Below are 18,512 nucleotides of genomic sequence, written 5' to 3'. Positions count from 1 at the left end.
GACACACACACACACACACACACACACACACACACACACTCAGCCACTCACACTCAGCCACTCACACACACCCTGTCTCTCTCTCTCACACACACAGAGACACACACACACACACTCAGTCACTCACACACACACACAAACTCACTCACTCTCACACACACACACACTCACTCAGTCACTCTCACACACACACACACTCTCTCTCTCTCACACACACACACACTGATCGCAAGTTCCTACATACATGTACATGTTTCTGAATAGCTGACGTGTGGTTATTTTCAGAGGCTCAAGTTAAGGTCGTGTATTCGTCATTACTAAAAGAAGTAACCTGACATCACCTAACGGGTGTGGGTAAAACCATTAATGTGATTGACAACACGATTTACACGACATGGGGGTTGGTGGGTGGGGTGGGGTGTTGGTGGTACAATGATAATTAATTAAAGATGTAATGATAAACAATTCTATTACGTTTTTCCCCAGACACAAAATACAATCTCTCACAATGATACGAGGCTACCCCTATATTAAACTATCACTTTGGAAAACTTCAATAAAATCTGTTGACATATATCGACGTTTGGGAAAATACTGACGATTTACTGCTTTAATGCTAGACACGTGTGCCCTTAGTCTGTCCTACAGGCCCTGAAACAAATATATCAATAAAGCCCACGCGAGTCTATGATCTTTGGAAAGTCTAGATTACTTCAGTATCAGGAAATGAAAAATCATTTTATTATATGTTATAACTACAGTGTATAATTCGAAAACCATGTTTTTTCTATAAAAAAGATGTCCATTTAAGAGACTAGATGTAAGTCTAGGGTGACCTACTAAAGGATTTCAAGTGTTCATGCTTCACGAACTTTACGGCCAGATTCAAATTGTGTTTTTCTATTTTATCAATTTTATTCGTTGTATCTTTTAAACCAGATTTGTCTCATCCAAAGATGATAATCGCTATACGCATGAACGGATCACATACTTAGTGTGTAGAGTAGCTGTCAAATATGAGAGTGGATAAATGTGTAGTTTCACACAAACAGCTGGGAAATGTCCGTTACAATATAACGTATATCAACAACCATCATTTTAGATTTGGCGATAAATTTGCTTTCGTAGGCAAGCAAATCTGGTCTTATAACATGGGTCAGTATTTTAAATTTTATGTAAGATTCAGGACTTGTATAAGTCAATTTAAGATATGGTTATGTTGAAGTAATAGTTGAAATAAATAAGGAATAAATTAGGGCTCCTTAATACCAGGTGCTATATACATGCAGTTGCAAGGTTTTACTCACACGTATAGGCTGCTGCGATCCACACTTTAACACTATACAAAAAGCAGTACCGGACCTTTGTATATGGAAAACCGACGCTTTGTGGGTTATCAGCGGATGAATGACGGAAATGAATCGAGTCTAAAGGAAATGTGACTCATTGGGTATTCCAGATGCCGTGTAACTATAAATAGCTTAATGGAAAATACGCAGCTACTTTCGTTTTGACAAAGGATTTTTGAGGGAAATATTTGGCGGTCGGGTGAAGTATTGACTGCTTGCCGTGACGTATACATGCTTAAACACTGGCCTCAACTACTGAGAATTGACCAAGGATAGTGTGCGGGATACAGCAGTGTTTCGAGTTGAACGTTCGTTATTACACCATGATAACCCTGATTGTGTATACAGTGTTGTTGGTTGAGTCAGGCCTAGCTATCCCGGTTCAAAGGCTTTGTCCACCTGGTCAGTACCTTGACGAAGGGACAGGCGCGTGTGAACACTGTGAACTAATATGTGAACACGCTGCCATACAGCTGACGACAGACATGTGCCTCCGACATTGTCCAGGTAAGTTAGTCAACTCCCCTCTCTTTCGCGTCACACTAACTCAGTTGTAGGTAGTCTGAGAGCCGTGATGGTATTCAAAGGTCAAGACAAGACCTGCTGCACCACTTGATGCCCTCTCGGCTATCCATATCTCAAATGTACGCTTTTGTCTCTGTCCACGATAACATTAACATTAAAATTGTCTTGTGAATATAGCATCCTTAGAGAGGAAGGTTAAGATATGGTGAGCTGATATCATCAGAATAATAACTTGGCGAGATGCAGAGAACGGACCTCAAGCGTTTTGTTTGATGCGATACAAAGTGAAATGAGAGAATGTTGTTTAACGACGCAGTCAGCGATATTCCAGCTATATCACGGCGTCCTGTTAATAATCGAGTCTGGACAGGACAAATCTTGGTCTGAAAGAATGAGAAACAGTGAACGTCATTGGGCCGAAGTGACATGCAGTCTACCAAGACCCTGCCTGACCCTGCCATCCTTAAGGCAAGGCACGGGTGTCCATGTTATCTCATGCACCACAATTCCTTCACGACAGAAACCAATGATTGTGGGTTCGAATCCCAGTTCGCCCCAAATATTTTTCTGAGTTTGTCAGCACCATACCCGGGCTCGTGGGTAATAGTGACTTTGGCTTTGTACTCATATCTGTTGTGGTGAAGGCATGGCGATAGTTCCTCAGACAACTGCTTCTTCTAATACAGGTTTCATCGTCCAAGGACACGAAGAGGAGAAAACTGTGAATGTGAAGGATCACGCAGAGTTATGTCCCCCTGATACATATTTGGACACAGTCATATTACGATGTGAGCCTTGCGCGGACATCTGTATTACAGACCAAGAAACAGATGACGCATGCGCAGAGAAGTGTCCAGGTAATGTATGTTTCGAGATGTACAAGGTCTAGCTCACATCAGTGTAAACCAGATTTACAATATTGCATGTAACAGGTAAAAAGCAGTAACATTTTATAAAATTATACTGGCCGAAAGTAGTGCCGAACAGCGCTGTTAGTATAGAACTACAGATAGGGTTAAAGTACAGACGGCAGGAAGGATGGGTGTGTTTGTCCTCTCATGTCGTCACTATTTGTACAAGGCGTTCGTTGGTTCTTATTTCACCCAAGAACGGGGGCACGGGTGACCCAGTCGTCTAAAAGGCGCCGCGATTCGCTGTGCAGAGTTGCGTCCCTTGGGCGCGCCAGAAACCTATGATTGTGGGTTCGAATCTCGGTTCGCTCCGATTATGTTTCTATGTTTGTCTATGTTTTTCCTCCCACATTAAGCCGACACGCCGTGATATAACTGGAATAATGTTAAAAGCGTCCAAGTACAGAACCAATCCTGACGAGATACAATTTTAAATATTAGCTGGAAGTCGTTGTAACGCTCATCTTCCCATCTCCTTTCATGTAGCAGTCATTTTACACCTTAAAGGGTACATGGTGCCAGATGACGATCTGGTGCCCATTTATAATCCTTGTTTAGACGTTGTGATAAGTGAAAAGTGTCAAACCTAGACACTGTCGACAAGCTTATTCTTACCCTTTTTCGCGACCACCCGGTGTCATCACTGAATTTTTCACCGCTATTTTTCCTTTTACGCCCAATGGAATCTGTTTCGGAGACGTTGGCGTTTATATTTTTATATACTATGTAAACCAATATTTTTTTCGCTGCAATTCTAGATATTGTTTTATCTTCTAGATTTCTCCAAGCCAGATGCAAACAAAGCCAGCTTCCCTGTCGTCGAGCTGCTGTGGGCGGTGTCTGTCGTCTTGGGGATCTTCTCACTTGCCATGTTTTCCCTGATCACCATCCGGTTCTGTTGTAAACAACGTCGAAGTGGTGTTAGGGAAGATGCTTCAGATGCGTTCATACAGCCCATCTACAAAGGAACACCGTGTAGGTCCCAAACCCTCACGCTAACCTTAATGTATCGTTCTGTTTTTACAAACTATGTCGCAAGACTTGTATTAAAGGATAGTACAGAGACTGAGCGGAATTACCTTGATTCTTCCCAGCAGAAATTATGCTGAGATATTTTTATGTCATGTTAAAAATTAACAGTTTGATGTTTCAGTATTATTTAATGATTGGCACACCCCTATAAAAATGGTTCATTTCTAATGAAATTGCATATGGCCTATTAAACTGTCCCTTCATGCATGGACATGTTTGTTTCTGCACTCCCCTGCCGTTATCAGTGACACTGCCCGGGTTGCCCTGAACCCACTTATTTGTCTATGTGAAACGTCCGTGACATGCCTCTGTGCAGGTTCTCAGCGGAAATCCTTATCTCTGAATACACTATGTAACATGACACAATTATACCATCGTCTAAATATAGCGACACGTTGTCGTTGTTGCCCTGCACGTTGAGAATGATGTGGATACACTTTAGCCCTCAATCACCATATAAGGAAGAATGTAAAAGGGATGTTAAAGGGAGATTGGGGTCTGACCAGTTTGAGGTCCAAGCAAGTTTCATTCAAATCGTTAAAACCCACTGTTAACCGGCTGACGCATGTGTTATGACATAGATTAATCTTGCAATGACGGGATACGCTGTATGAATAGGAGCAACATCCACACATGGCACTAATTACATATCTTATGGCCTCTCTCTCTCTCTCTCTCTCTCTCTCTCTCTCTCTCTCTCTCTCTCTCTCTCTCTCTCTCTCTCTCTAACCCTTTCTCTTTCTCTCTCTAAAGGAAAATTTGAAAATTTGCTTTCTGTTTTTCAGATATAAAGATTAATAGTGCAGCTGAGAAACCAGGACAGGGGGTTGAGCGGTGGCTGGCCCATTTAGATGCTGATGATCTGCAAGAAGATCGTCATATTAACAGGAGTTCGTTTCTAGACAACAAAGAAGACCCCAGCTGATCGTCAGGGGACGCACTAAGTTACGATACCAATGGGCCTGTGTTTATAATATGGCTCCAGTATCTCCCGTGACTTCTGTGTCCCATATTGGACCGCTTGCTACCATACAACGTTATCTTTGCACAAAGGCTTTTGCCAGTATGCGTCAATATATTGAATATATACAGTTTAACCTGACCTCTAACTGTTCTTTGTTATTCAGTTTAGTTGAAATCCTTGTTTCGATTGAAATAAAAATGTCCAAACAGTAGAATCTGAAAATGGTATTATATCTAGAATATAAACGGCTTAAAACTAACGATTTAACTTGCCCAGAATTAACTTACAGCAAAACATGCATTCGTGAAGAACTCGTGTTATTCCGGGACAAGCCGAATAGCGTTACGGAAAGGGGCGAGTGGTGACGAATGCACAACATGAGGAAGCAGCCATGCTGGGCTGTCCACAACACATGCGGAAATGACATCAGAAAGTACTGGACATATTTCCGCCTTTTCTGGTTGTTATACTTGATATAAGCAGACATTGACTTACTCACAGGTAGTAGTGTGCTCAAATATTCAAACGTGTTGATTTCAGTTTATTCAATACGCTAAAGCGATATTGCAACGATAGTGTATCTTAGTAAATGTATTCAAATTTAAGAGATTTAAACGGATTTAGTATTGAGACATCATGTAAAGAATTACCATATCAATCAACCAAAACATTCAAACATGCTGGAGGTATTTCCCATTTACATAGATATCAAGTTTAAAGATATCAACAGTTATGTGTAGCCAAGATAGTTACTTCTTTAATTTACTGTTGATATGAAAACACAGCTCCAATTATACAAAATATTGATCGAATCTTCCAGCTTGAAGGAATCGGAAGCAAGGACATTCTTCATTCATGCATAACTGCAAATGAACTAAGTGTGATTTAAACTGTTACAGTTTTTCCGTGGTAAAGAATGATGATATTTCACTTATTTCATTATATTACAACTTTCCTGAAAATAATAAGGTTCAGCATGATGCTTTCATTTCCTCTGAAGTAAAATGAGTATGTTTAGTGTGTAAGCAGTATCTGATTTGAGTCACATATTCTCTAACGATTTGAGTACAATAGTTATGCAATATGTTTTCACTTGTTGCCCTACACAACGAACCTTGTTTCACATAAAGATCAAATAATAAATAAAATAATTTCTGTCATCGAGTATTTACAATCTTGTCTAATTTCATGTAATAATGTTTTAATGTTTTGATGTATCTCTCATTAGTATTCCGAAAATATTGTGTAGGGGATATAATGTGTATGTTTATAATGCGACAAATCGACAACCTAAAGAATGCCCAAATCGCATTAATATTACCCGGTCCAAAGGATCAGCGTGCACAACAGTTTCATTCAAACCTCCCTGGGGAGTATACAACTCAAACTGCCAGTGAGGCAGGAAGGTTATTGCGTACAGCCACATCACCATCTAATCCTACTGGGTACCCATTCAGTGCTTGGTGACCAGGCCTACGTCGGATTCATTCACTGCATACAATTAACTCCCAAATACACACGTGCCCTGCATGAAAATGAAAACAACAAACCCTGTTAAATGCAAAACTCTAAACAACATTTTTTTAATTTTAATCTCTTAAAAACATTAACAACAATAATAATAATGATAACAATAACAAGAAATTCAGGGTATTGTCAATAATAATAATAATAACAACACAACAATGATACCCTCACACGAAGAATCAGGTCAGACAGTAGATCCCATCACCCTCGCTCTTCCCTCAATCGCTTATATTTACCAATTATGATGGGAGGACGTTGTTTGATTAACGTTTGGGCTCTACATGATAGAATGTCTTGTGCACTTTTGCACACATTTATTTGTCTGATGATCCTCTTGTGAAGCATGTCAAGACGCATGATGAAAACAAGGCATTCCACAGTTTTCTAAAACGAGCCAAGTATGTGGGACATAATCTCAATGTCGGTGTTGATTTTGTTGATGGTTTGGTACTGCTGGACGGTACAGAAATGAGTGTAAACCAAGCGAAGTGCCATATCAAGTCGGCCCAGACTCAGTTTTTAAAGGAGAGGCTATCTGAACGACCACTCGACGACTTTATGTGCAGTGTGTTGAGAAGATCAGCAATCCTGCAGAGTCCCTTGCTTGGATGAAGTCGTCTGGCCTGAAAAGTGAAACAGAAGGCTTTCTGTTTGCTGCTCAGGACCAGTTACTTTCCACACGAAACCGTCAATGTGTGATTGGCATCAAAATGTAAATATGTAATGTTGATTATGTAATGAATATAATGAGACTGTCAAACACATTGTCAGTGGTTGCCCAGCTTTGGCACAAACACAGAATCTTAGACGACATGATGGTGTAGCTCCATCAGTTTATTACCATCTTCGCCATGCTTGTGGTGTTGACACAGAGGTCCACCCATAGTGCGACCTAGAATATGTAGAGGGCGTCATGGAAAATGATAAATACAAAATTCTTTGGAATAGGCCCATTTACAGCCCCAGACGTATCCAGGCCAACAAACCTGATCTTGTCATTTTTGATAAATCCAATGAAATCATTTATATCTTTGAATTTTCTGTCCCTTTTGACATTAATGTGATTGACAAGATTGAGGAAAAACATGGCAAATATGCGGACCTCGCTTTCGAAATGTATCGCTTGCATTCCAAGTACCAAGTTGTCCGACTCCCCATTGTTCTCGGTGCCTTAGGTTCGGTACCTCCCAATCTGTTGACTGACATTGGGAGAGTACCCAGGAATACAGCCCTGCTGACAATCTGGGTAATGCAGAAGGCTGCAGTGTTGGGGAGTCTTCACATTCTCCGAAAGGTTCTGGGTGGGTTTGACTAGACAGCGCTTCCTGGGAGAAGTCCCATTCGCTGTCTGGGCTGCGTGTAGAGGGGGCAAGGGCAAGAGTTCCACGAAGCGACTGCTGTAACTGCCACAATCCTTTGCTAATTATTCATTGATCGTGTGCGGTTATTACCAATTGTACACTCAACTTCTGTACGTACCGATTTCTGGTTTAACCTTCGCTTTTCAATTTGGAAATCAAAATTTAAACACTATTCAAGATCAACATTTATAAAGTGAGTATAGTTTCTATATCCTTACCCTTTTCACGAACACCTGGTGTCATCACTGATTTTCTGTGGTCCATTCACATAATTTTCACAGCTAGTTTGCCCTTTACGCCAAATGCAAAATGTTTCGGGGGATATTCACTTACATTGACAACATATATTTACTGTTGTCTGCCATAACACAACAGAATGTGTATTGCTTTCAAGCTGTTCTGCAAGGGCACATGAAGATAATACAGCACACTGATCCGCACCACAGGGAATAATAGTGCCTAGTGGGACACCACATAACGGTACACATTGATGACTTATAACATGACATACAATGAGAAACATGCCTAATATTCTTATTATACAGCTTCGGAACAACTGACAAATCTCACCTGTGCTTTGACTTCAATTTTTGGGGACAAATTCTATCCCGGAATCCATCATCAAAACAGTAGCAGTGAATACTTGAAAAGATAAATATGCTTCAGTCTGTTGAAAAAAAGAAATTGCCTGGCACAAAGAAATATATTGTTCCTGGATATTTAGATTAATAGTTTTAATTAAATTTATATCTGGGCCCACTTGCACAAATCGATCTCAGTGCTAAGATGATCGTAACTCCCATACTTTAACATGGGGTTACGATAGTCTTAGCGCTAAGATCGCTTTGTGCAAGTGGGCCCTGGTCTTGCAGAATATAAAATGAGGTGTTTGTCACACCCTGGCCCCATGGTGGTTTATACCCAGCTGCAGGTCTCGTACCATTCCCAGATTCTTCACCTTACAGTCAAATAGCATTCCAGAGAGCCTGGACATAGGAAGAAAATGTTCGACTCTTTTGTCTGCATATCCACCTTAGACAGCTGGACGACCTGATTTTGTAGCCTTTGCTCTTGTCATTGGGATTGGCCAGTGAATCCGTCTCAGGTTCATGAACAAATGTTCAACTTATCGTTAATTATTGTCAATTGTCTGGTCATTTTGTAAAACTTTATTTTCTTTACGTTTGAAATCCGTTTCCACAAAATAATTTCTGTTTTCACCCAAAGACTCGGAGATTTTCATCAGTCCCTTCACCGTTCTGGTCATGAAACATACCATTATAGAAACTTAGTTTGCAAAGCAGCCGATTTGTTCAACCAAGATAGTCCGGCAGAGAGGACAAAAACCTAGAATTGGGGGATCAAGGTTTTTTTATTGCGGGATTTGTGTAAGCACTCATTCTAGGTTATGAATCTGACTGATGACACTCTGTCATCTTTGGGCATTTTAAAATATTAAACATGGCCGCTAAAACATGAAAATATCTCTTCCGTGCTAATGGTATGGAATATCCGACAACTGTTGATGCATATCACTATTGTTTTGCCTTCAACATATTAGAATATGTTATTCCTATGTAACTTCTATGCAACTCCTCCTGTTACTTTCTACTACTTGCAGAATATCCAGGTACAGGTATTCATGGACATTGCAGCTTCTCTTCCGAAAACGAACCTATAGTTTTAGACCTACTTGCAGCACATGCATTGCGGTGGTTGTGATACAACATCATCGTGTTTTGAGATTGGTAAAGGAAAAGTGTTTAAGGTATTAAAAGATGGTCACTGTTTGGAGATCCTACAGCAGATTTACTCGCAATCTCGTTACAAGAAGCTCACTTCATGGCAAATCACAGAAGCTCGCTTACAAGTTTGGGCTACCAAACCTGGAAGAGGCTGTTCTCAAATTCCCAAGCTCTCTACTTTACCGCCAACAGATGAAGCCTTTTGGGGAAACGTGAAGCGGGCCAAACCAGTGTGTGGAAGGCTGTGTTACAGCCAGATCCAACTGCGATGGTTCCAGCCCAGTTTGATTTCCATTAAGACATTACATCAAAGTGCCTACTTCCAGTTACTGTACCTGAAAGTGTTTTTGTATTATACATATCTAACACCAAAATATATTTTGAAACTTGTGAAGTGCACATGTGGCAGTGATCCACCGTGTAGGACAAATCAATTTTGCTGCAGTCACGCCCAGTTACCTTGCACAGTTTCCTGCTCCTGTAGCTCCAGTGTATGCTTCAACCCACTCACTAACCGTGTTATTGATGAGGAGGAAGAAACCTACTACTGACTGCATGTATGTGAAGAAATCCTTAAGCCAATATTCATCTTTGAAAGTTCAGAATAATCAGTAATCCTAAAATAATCACGTATTTGTTGATTTTTATAATATTTCGGGAGCCATTTTGTCAATTATCTTGCTTATTTAAGAATCAAATTATGTATTAAATGATACCAGTTTATTTAGAATGACAAATTCTAATTAGTTGAAGGCAAAATATTAGTGATATGCACCAAACGTAGTTCCATATCCAATACTATTAGCAAAGTAGTGATATTTTAATGCTTCGGTGGGCATCTTGAATATTTCAGAATGCCCAAAGATGACAGAGTGTCATCAGTCAGTTTCATAATCCAGAGTACATCATTAAACAAATCCAGCAATAAAAAAACTTTATCCCTTAATTCTGGGTTGGGGTAAAATATTCATTTCTCTGCAGGACTAAGACAAGACAAAAACTCCCCACTGTTGAATGCATAGTGCATTTTGGCTATATGCCAATAACCGATCTTAAAAGTTATTGTCAGCACTTTGCAGCGATATAATTACACCGTGCGAAAAAAGGTCGACTGCTGATGTTTAACTAATTAGCATCTACCATAATTAGCATATTCATTCACCTTGTTAAAACGGAAAAAATATAGTATATAAAAGACTCACTGTACGTAATAGCATATGGTTGTAAGTATTTGACGTCGAGATAGTGTCACATAATCCGACCCGATCCGATCCGATCCGACAACAGAGCCTGTTGAGATATGAGAACATTCTTGGTTGGTATTTCAATGTCACAAATCAATGTGTACTGGAGTAGCAGTAGTAGTTGTGCAGTGTACGTGTACCATGAAAAACGATTCACACCGAGGGTTCTTTGACACCCTATCAACCAAGCCACCAAGCCTGACCATCAGATCCAATAAGTCGCCTCTTACGTTGTGGATTCGGCAGTATAAGCTCCCCATACCTGTGGTAAGAATCAACTCAAATGTTTGTAGTTTACCGCCGCACTCAGCAATATTCCAGCTTCATGACGGCGGTCTATAAATAATCGAGAATGGACCAGACTGTACGTAAAAACATATGGTTGTAAGTATTTGACGTCGAGATAGTGCCACATAATCCGATCCGATCCGATCCGATCCGATCCGACAACAGAGCCTGTTGAGATATGAGAATATTCCTGGTTGGTATTTCGTGTCATATAAATCAACGTGTACTGTAGTAGCAGTAGTAGTTGTGCAGTGTACGTGTAATGTATATCACGATGAGCAGGTTATGTTTGATGATTCTCTGTCTACTGTGTCATATCTACAGCTGTTGCAGTTCCAATGGCTGTGACAGTATCCATCACCGTTACTGTACTGTACTGGGTACTGTTGTGTCCACTGACGAAGTTAGGATAATTCTCTCCTGTGGTAAGTTACCTTTTGTTTAGCTTACCTGGTGAGCGGCCATCTTATATTGTTTGTGATCATTTGGGAATTACTCATGGTCCTATAAGGCGTCAAATGTACTTAGCTTTAGTGAAGAATCGGTAACAGTTTAATCGATAAGTTGAATTTGTTGGATACGATGACATACATGATCCCGTTAGTCGCCTTTTACGACAATCATAGTCGCCTTTTACGACAAGCATAGTCGCCTTTTACGACAATCATAGTCGCCTTGTACGGCAAGCATAGGTTGCTGAAGACCTATTCTACAGTGGATCTTCGCGTGTTTCTACTAGTCCGAACAGTGATAACGTATAGCAATACCCCCCAAATGTTTGAAATTTTATTACTAACCCTTGGGATACCTTTAACATTAACAAAACTGGTCCGGTCAGATTAATGCTAATTTCCACCCCTGATTTTAGGGGCTAGAATAAGCACTGGTGAGGAGGAGCGAGTATATTGTGTCTGTGTGGAGTATCCATGTTAAACTGCGGCATGGTATGTTAGTGGGCGGCTAGCACTATAAAACCAACATTCGTCCAATATAGAACAAATAGCGACACACAGGTGCATGAACGTCGCTATATGAGTGCAATAATCTTGAATGTGATAATAAACCCCATTTCACCTCACCCCGTTTGCCTAATATGCTGCCAAAAAGATCTATGCCTGAATCCTGTATGATATATAATTGAGACAAGAAAGAGTGACAATACTCCTGCGTACTTTGTAAGGTTTATCCTATCTTCCATACAATCCTGTTTCGAGGGATCCGATCCGAAACCCATGATATTGTGAATGAAACCTCCCATACGCGAACACCAAACCATTATCCATGTGCTCACACCACTTTAACTGGGAGACGCAAATTGTTGATGTGCTTAAAGCGATATTCACTCCCTCATTTAACCCAGACTGAGAAATCTGCCTCCATATTAGGCGAAAGCGATATATCCTGTAGAATATAGCCCCAATCAGGATGTCATCAAGACTGCCAGTCCAGTAATATACATGTACTAGTATCGGTTAGAGTCACGTAGTAGTTAGCCGGCAGTTGGATATTAATATACAATCAGTTAAATCTCTGGTAGAGTTATTAACTAATATTTCATTTTTTACAGATTCATTGGAGAGTGGAGACCGTGTCACCTTGGTGTTGAGTGCTGGGGTAGCTACCGGTGCCCCGGTATGCCACAGCCACACCCTCTCCCCCACAGTTGACACGTGGTACTGGTTCTGGTTGATGACGTCCATTTCTTGGGGGATGTTGTTCCTTCGCCTGTCCTTCTGGAAATCCCCAGCCGCTCTCTTGAATCATCACCACGTCCCCTACCCGATCCAGGAACAGCGTAAGTGTAATTTAAATATGAACATGTGTGCTTGTCAACGTGCTTTTCTTAAGAAGTATTACGGCTAATTTGTAGAGGGAAATACCTAGCTATATTGACACGGTAACAAAAGAAAATACGATATCAACATACACAAATAATTAAATCCGGGCGACTCCCGTCACTTCGAAATCTATCTTAAGCCTTATGCTTAATATGAAAGAGTGAGTGAGTTAAACTATAACGTCGAATCGCCATTATTTCAGCCATATAGAGTGTCAGATGTAGAGATATAGAGAAAATGGGATGTTGCGATTGCAGGTTATGTTTAGAAATTTATAAAGCGAAATTGTGAGATAACGGGACTTGAAATAACGATTGCCAATGTATAATGTAATTAGAACATAATTTGTTCTAAGATTTGAAAACCTTTTTCGTTCTATGAAAATGTTCTGCATTTTCATTTTCAGATGGAATTCCCGAGGTCCACGGCGTGCTATTGTGTTCCTAGACTGTACATAGATGTCCTCTTGCACCACGACTTCAGATGAATACGCCTGCAATCAGACGGACAAGCATTGTTACGGAACATACTGCTTGGAAACAATGCACAAACAATGTACAGTTACACAGTGGACGCCATTGGCTTGTTTTATATATATATATATATATATATATATATATATATATATATATATATATATATATATATATACATATACATATATATCAATATCCAATAATTGATTCCTTCCGTTTTTGTAGTGAATGGAGTATATAGTGCCATTGTCATAATATCACACTGATATGCTTTGTCGAAATCTATATAATTGATTTTCTTTTGAATAATTGCGTAATTATGACTCATTTGAACTACTTCTTAGCAAAATACTAAGGTTGATGCTGTCCTTTTGTCATTAATTTAGATTTAAAACTTTCACAATTGGTTTAAAATATTCATGTCACCTATTTTGTAAATATAGTAAATATAGTGACGATCTTAAAATCGCTCCTAAAATGGTGATGATACCCAGTGTTACCGAAAAGGTATCCTGCCTCAATTTGCAACATTGTCACACACATGCAAAGGCAAGTCAAGTGTTCACCAGAAAAAGGGATGATATGGCGAAAGTCGAAATAGGGATTTTGCATCGGACATCAGTATTGTCACTGATGCGTCAAATTTGAAAATGTCCTCCACATGTCTACAATAAAACCTTTTGAAAGTTTTACTAAGGCCTGACTGTTGTAATCTTGATGAAACCATGTTGAGCAAGAGTCGTATAACATTCTTTGAAATCTTGGTAGAAAGAGCATTCTCGACTATACCTCAAAAGTTGTCAAATGTAGACGCCAGAGGCTAGTGTAGCTGGACTATTGCTCAGGATAAAGGGAAAGTTGACAATTGGGAAGGTCGCAGTCATCCCTCTTGTGGATATTTTTTCTCATTATGATCCTTTATGCGGAGATCTAAATATAAAACAGAACAGATGAGCCGCTCTCGCCCTTGTCTCTTATATTTCTAGTTCAGGTGGGTAAATCAGTGGAAGGGAATTGGCTATTCGACTGTTATTGAACTGTGTGAGCTGAAGCTTAAGTTAAATTTCTTAACCAAATTCCTTTTTGATTTTGCCAATCCGAGAAGAAATTCTCACTCGAATGTATAAGGAGGGGAGACCAACTGGCTTGAGGAATGACATATTTTGTTCGCCATATAGAGTACAGTGTAAATTCGTGGACAATTCTTGGCCATAATTGAATCATCTTCGATTTATGTATGATTTATGAATAAAAAATAATTTAATCAAGTTCATCCTTTTCTTCAAAGCATTTATAAACGCCGCACTTTACGGCTTGTAAATAGTTGTATCGGGGCCAGACAAACCAGTGATTGATACCATGGGCAACGATTCACACCGAGGGCACTTTGACACCCTATCAACCAAGCCACCAAGTCTGACCATCAGATCCAATAAGTCGCCTCTTACGTTGTGGATTCGGCAGTATAAGCTCCCCATACTTGTGGTAAGAATCGACTCAAATGTTTCTTGTTTACCGCCGCACGGCAATATTCCAGCTACATGACGGCGGTCTATAAATAATCGAGAATGGACCAGACTGTACGTAAAAGCATATGGTTGTAAGTATTTGACGTCTGTAGCGACCAGAACTGGGATACGACCAGAACTGGGATAAACAGTCCACAATTTCGCAAAACCCCATTTACTGCGGTAATGCTTTCGGTTAGCTCTAAAACACATGGCGATATATATGCGGAATATGATTTAGTTTATATTTTGGGTGGGACCGTACTGAATATGATCTTCTGTATATTTCCATGTCCCATTCCAAATAAATAACGCACATTAAATTCTTCACTATAAATTGGAAACATCTTCAGGTATTATTATTATTTTGTTATTTAGTACTTGACAAATATTCACACGCCTTTCTGTGTGCAATTCACATTTATGCACAAATGTCAGTGTCTGTGCGATATTTCTTTTAACAAATTATGTTATAATTAGATCAATAATTGAAATCAAGGATGTGTTTCTACATCACATTGTGGTCACAATAGTATATAGAATGGAATGGAATCGTCCATATTAAAAAAGTAAAGGCGGTGCTTGAGGGGTTTCTGAAATATTTCGGATTGTGGCCGTTAAATAAAAGAGCCTCGACACATTATGCATTCCATTTAGATTTTGTTTTGTTTGTAACTGTAAACAATTTTCCGTATTCTGTTGTTTGTGGCCCAAATTAACGTGCGTTCTCCTCCAATCCCACGATGTGAATAGAAATGCAAAACATGTATCCTCATTAATTTATTTAATGTAACTGTGCTGAAGGGAATCCTTGTAATTCACACATGAGTAGATGTGAGAAATCATATTTATATAATTTCAAAACAATTATTTCACTTGCCTCTGCATTTAGACAAGCTCTTTCCACTTCTTTTAATTAGTTCGATGGGTTAATTGTATATGGTTTGCCAGAAGATTGAGGCGAAAATTACACAAGATGAAAGTGTTTTATCATTCCTCTTTACAAAGTTACGGGAAAGTACACAGGTACATCGGACATAAAATATACATTACTCAGAATGAAACGCGGGGTGTCAGACATGTTATATACATCATTATAAATGAAAGACGCGGGGGAGTTTGTATATCGGATATAAACTATACATCACTCAGAACGATAGATAACGATAGAGGGTTTGTATCGGATGTATTATATTATACATACTTCAGAATGCTGTAGATGCAGACCAATGTAAGCTTTGAAACATGCTAAGAAGTATCCAAGCTGGATATTGACGATTGTTTCAGAATGGCATTCTACCCACATATACAAGTTAGTGGTAACCTCAAATACCTCCTTAACTTAACCCTATCACATATACATGATGCAGGTAATGCAAGCTCAGAAGTTTGTTGTGCAAATTTATAATAAATGTATAAATATAAATGTATAACTAACAGATATAAGCGGTAAGACGGATATGACTCCTCATGCATGCATGCACCGGTAAACCAGACCTAACAGAAAGGAGTATATAGTTACTCCATAGTGTTTTAGGAACCAGGCAGCTTCAATTTGAAATAAAGGAAAGATATATTGAAGCAAGTCGAAATAATATATTTATATATCTAGCCTAAAATCACGATGATCCATGGACAGTGCATTGTATATGTCTATGTTGGGCATTGCTTAAAATATACCCACCGCTTCGCTTGTCATGTTAGGCGACAATCGATGGTTGGTTGGTTGGTTGTTTAACGCCGCACTGAGCAATATTCCAGCTATATGACGGCGGTCTGTAAATAATCGAATCTGGACCAGACAACACGGACAATCCAGTGATAGACATCATGAGCATCGATCCATGCATTTGGGATACGATGACATGCATCAACCAAGTCAGTGAGCCAGACCACCCGATCCCGTTAGTTGCCTTTTACGAGAAGCATAGTCGCCTTTTAGGGCAAGCATGGATTGCTGAAAAGACCTATTCTACCCCGGGTCTTCACGGGCACCACAATCCATGGACCGGGTGGGCATGCTTGTATAGTGACTTCGTTAATTGTGTGTCATGTACCCCGATATAAATACATGTAGATAAACGATTGGTTTAAGTATGAACAACGTCCCACGCCGACATGTACGATGTCTCGCAATTAACCAAATAACGAACCTGACTACCCGAGGCTCGTTAGTCGCCTCTTATTATACGATTCTAAGCCGGACTCCCCATCCGATCATGGGAATATTACCTGCATGGTCAGCTTTGCTGTTACTGGTTCTTGCAGTAAAATGTTGGTCCACATGGGCAGAGAGCAAAATAGTGATTGATATTATAAGCAAACATCCAGCACGTCGGAGGACGTTGAACCTCCGATCCATTAAGTCACCTAGTAAGACAATTAAAATTAAGCATGTGTTGCTGGGGACCACTTCTACACAAAATCAACTGCCTGAGTGGTCTAGTGGATAGACGTCTGCAGAAGGAGTGAGTAAGTGGGTGAATATGTATTTACACTGCTTTTAGCAGCATTCCTGGAGTATCATGGCACGGGACACCAGAAATAGGGTTTACTCATTGAACACATGATGGGAATCGAACCCGGGCCTTCGACGTGACGAGCGAACGCTTTGACCAATAGGCTAACCAATCGCACCCCTGACAGCGGAAGGTAAGGTAAAATACACGGAATAAGATAGTACCCGTGCTTGGCGATTGGCATTACGTGGATAAACGTGGATAAACACAGTACATATTCTGTTTTACAAAACTCATGTAAGAATCCATGTATTACCTTCACCCTCACTCGGTAAATACAAGAATTTCTGAATTCTGACACTCCTTGTGTAACACACTTACTGGTATAATATTCCCTATAAAAGTACCAATCATGACCTCCCTCAATATTTGCTAAGTTTGTGGTCCTAATCACTTTCAAAAGCTAAAATTAATTATAAATATTCAACAGTTAATAAATTTTAAAGGTGTTAAGCCGCTTCTGCACGGTTTGATTACAGTAATACAAGGGTAAATATCTAATCGATAATTAATAAAAATCAGCTACAAGTATTCCATTATTTGTACATGTGAAAGGGCTCTCCCATTTCTGGTCAAAGGGACATGAGTGATTATATAGTCAAAAATCTCTTAAAATTAGTATTATTGACCCATTACATTCAGATTCTGTCCACAAGTGCGAAATATTATTTACTATTATCAACCGACAAGAAATCTTAAGATTCCATTAATTGTAGATTTTAAAGGCATTATCCCACTTCTGGTCAAGCTGATATGAGTCATAATATAGTCAAAAATCTCTTAAAATTAGAAATACTGACCCATTACATTCAGATTCTGTCCACAAGTGCGAAATATTATTTACTATCATCAACCGACAAGAAATCTTAAGATTCCATAAATTGTGGATTTTAAAGGCATTATCCCACTTCTGGTCAAGGTGATATGAGTCATAATATAGTCAAAAATCTCTTAAAATTAGAAATATTGACCCATTACATTCAGATTCTGTCCACAAGTGCGAAATATTATTTACTATCATCAACCGACAAGAAATCTTAAGATTCCATTAATTGTAGATTTTAAAGGCATTATCCCATTTCTGGTCAAGGTGATATGAGTCATAATATAGTAAAAAATCTCTTAAAATTAGATATACTGAACCATTACATTTAGACCTTTGTTCATAGGTTTTAAATGTTGTTTACTATATTCAGCCAACAAGAAATCTTAAGATTCCATTAAT

At 39.4% G+C, this 18,512-nt stretch overlaps 2 protein-coding genes across 2 annotated transcripts; both read left to right on the top strand.

Moving 5' to 3' along the window:
- The first annotated feature begins 1,497 nt into the window (after nucleotides 1–1,497).
- Nucleotides 1,498–4,992, top strand: LOC124152003. The gene is made up of 4 exons (XM_046524713.2): nucleotides 1,498–1,856; nucleotides 2,561–2,731; nucleotides 3,563–3,760; nucleotides 4,603–4,992. The coding sequence occupies exons 1-4, from the start codon at nucleotides 1,673–1,675 to the stop codon at nucleotides 4,740–4,742; spliced, it is 693 nt and encodes a 230-aa protein (XP_046380669.2). The 5' UTR covers nucleotides 1,498–1,672; the 3' UTR covers nucleotides 4,743–4,992.
- A 6,185-nt stretch (nucleotides 4,993–11,177) lies between these two features.
- Nucleotides 11,178–13,369, top strand: LOC124151982. The gene is made up of 3 exons (XM_046524696.2): nucleotides 11,178–11,371; nucleotides 12,514–12,741; nucleotides 13,191–13,369. The coding sequence occupies exons 1-3, from the start codon at nucleotides 11,209–11,211 to the stop codon at nucleotides 13,229–13,231; spliced, it is 432 nt and encodes a 143-aa protein (XP_046380652.2). The 5' UTR covers nucleotides 11,178–11,208; the 3' UTR covers nucleotides 13,232–13,369.
- The last annotated feature ends 5,143 nt before the right edge of the window (nucleotides 13,370–18,512 follow it).

Source organism: Haliotis rufescens, unplaced genomic scaffold (assembly GCF_023055435.1).
Source record: "Haliotis rufescens isolate VD_foot unplaced genomic scaffold, xgHalRufe1.0.p SCAF_11, whole genome shotgun sequence".
NCBI lineage: Eukaryota > Metazoa > Mollusca > Gastropoda > Lepetellida > Haliotidae > Haliotis > Haliotis rufescens.
The sequence above is the reverse complement of the archived record's forward strand: the minus strand, read 5'-3'. Positions and strand labels throughout refer to the sequence as shown.

Excerpts from the sequence above, each read along its gene's own strand:
- LOC124152003 (XM_046524713.2), top strand. The coding sequence starts at position 1,673 with ATGATAACCCTGATTGTGTATACAGTGTTGTTGGTTGAGTCAGGCCTA. Across the intron at positions 1,857-2,560 it reads GTGCCTCCGACATTGTCCAG|GTTTCATCGTCCAAGGACAC; the intron begins GTAAGTTAGTCA and ends CTTCTAATACAG. Across the intron at positions 3,761-4,602 it reads CATCTACAAAGGAACACCGT|ATATAAAGATTAATAGTGCA; the intron begins GTAGGTCCCAAA and ends TCTGTTTTTCAG.
- LOC124151982 (XM_046524696.2), top strand. The coding sequence starts at position 11,209 with ATGTATATCACGATGAGCAGGTTATGTTTGATGATTCTCTGTCTACTG. Across the intron at positions 11,372-12,513 it reads TAGGATAATTCTCTCCTGTG|ATTCATTGGAGAGTGGAGAC; the intron begins GTAAGTTACCTT and ends CATTTTTTACAG. Across the intron at positions 12,742-13,190 it reads CTACCCGATCCAGGAACAGC|ATGGAATTCCCGAGGTCCAC; the intron begins GTAAGTGTAATT and ends TTTCATTTTCAG.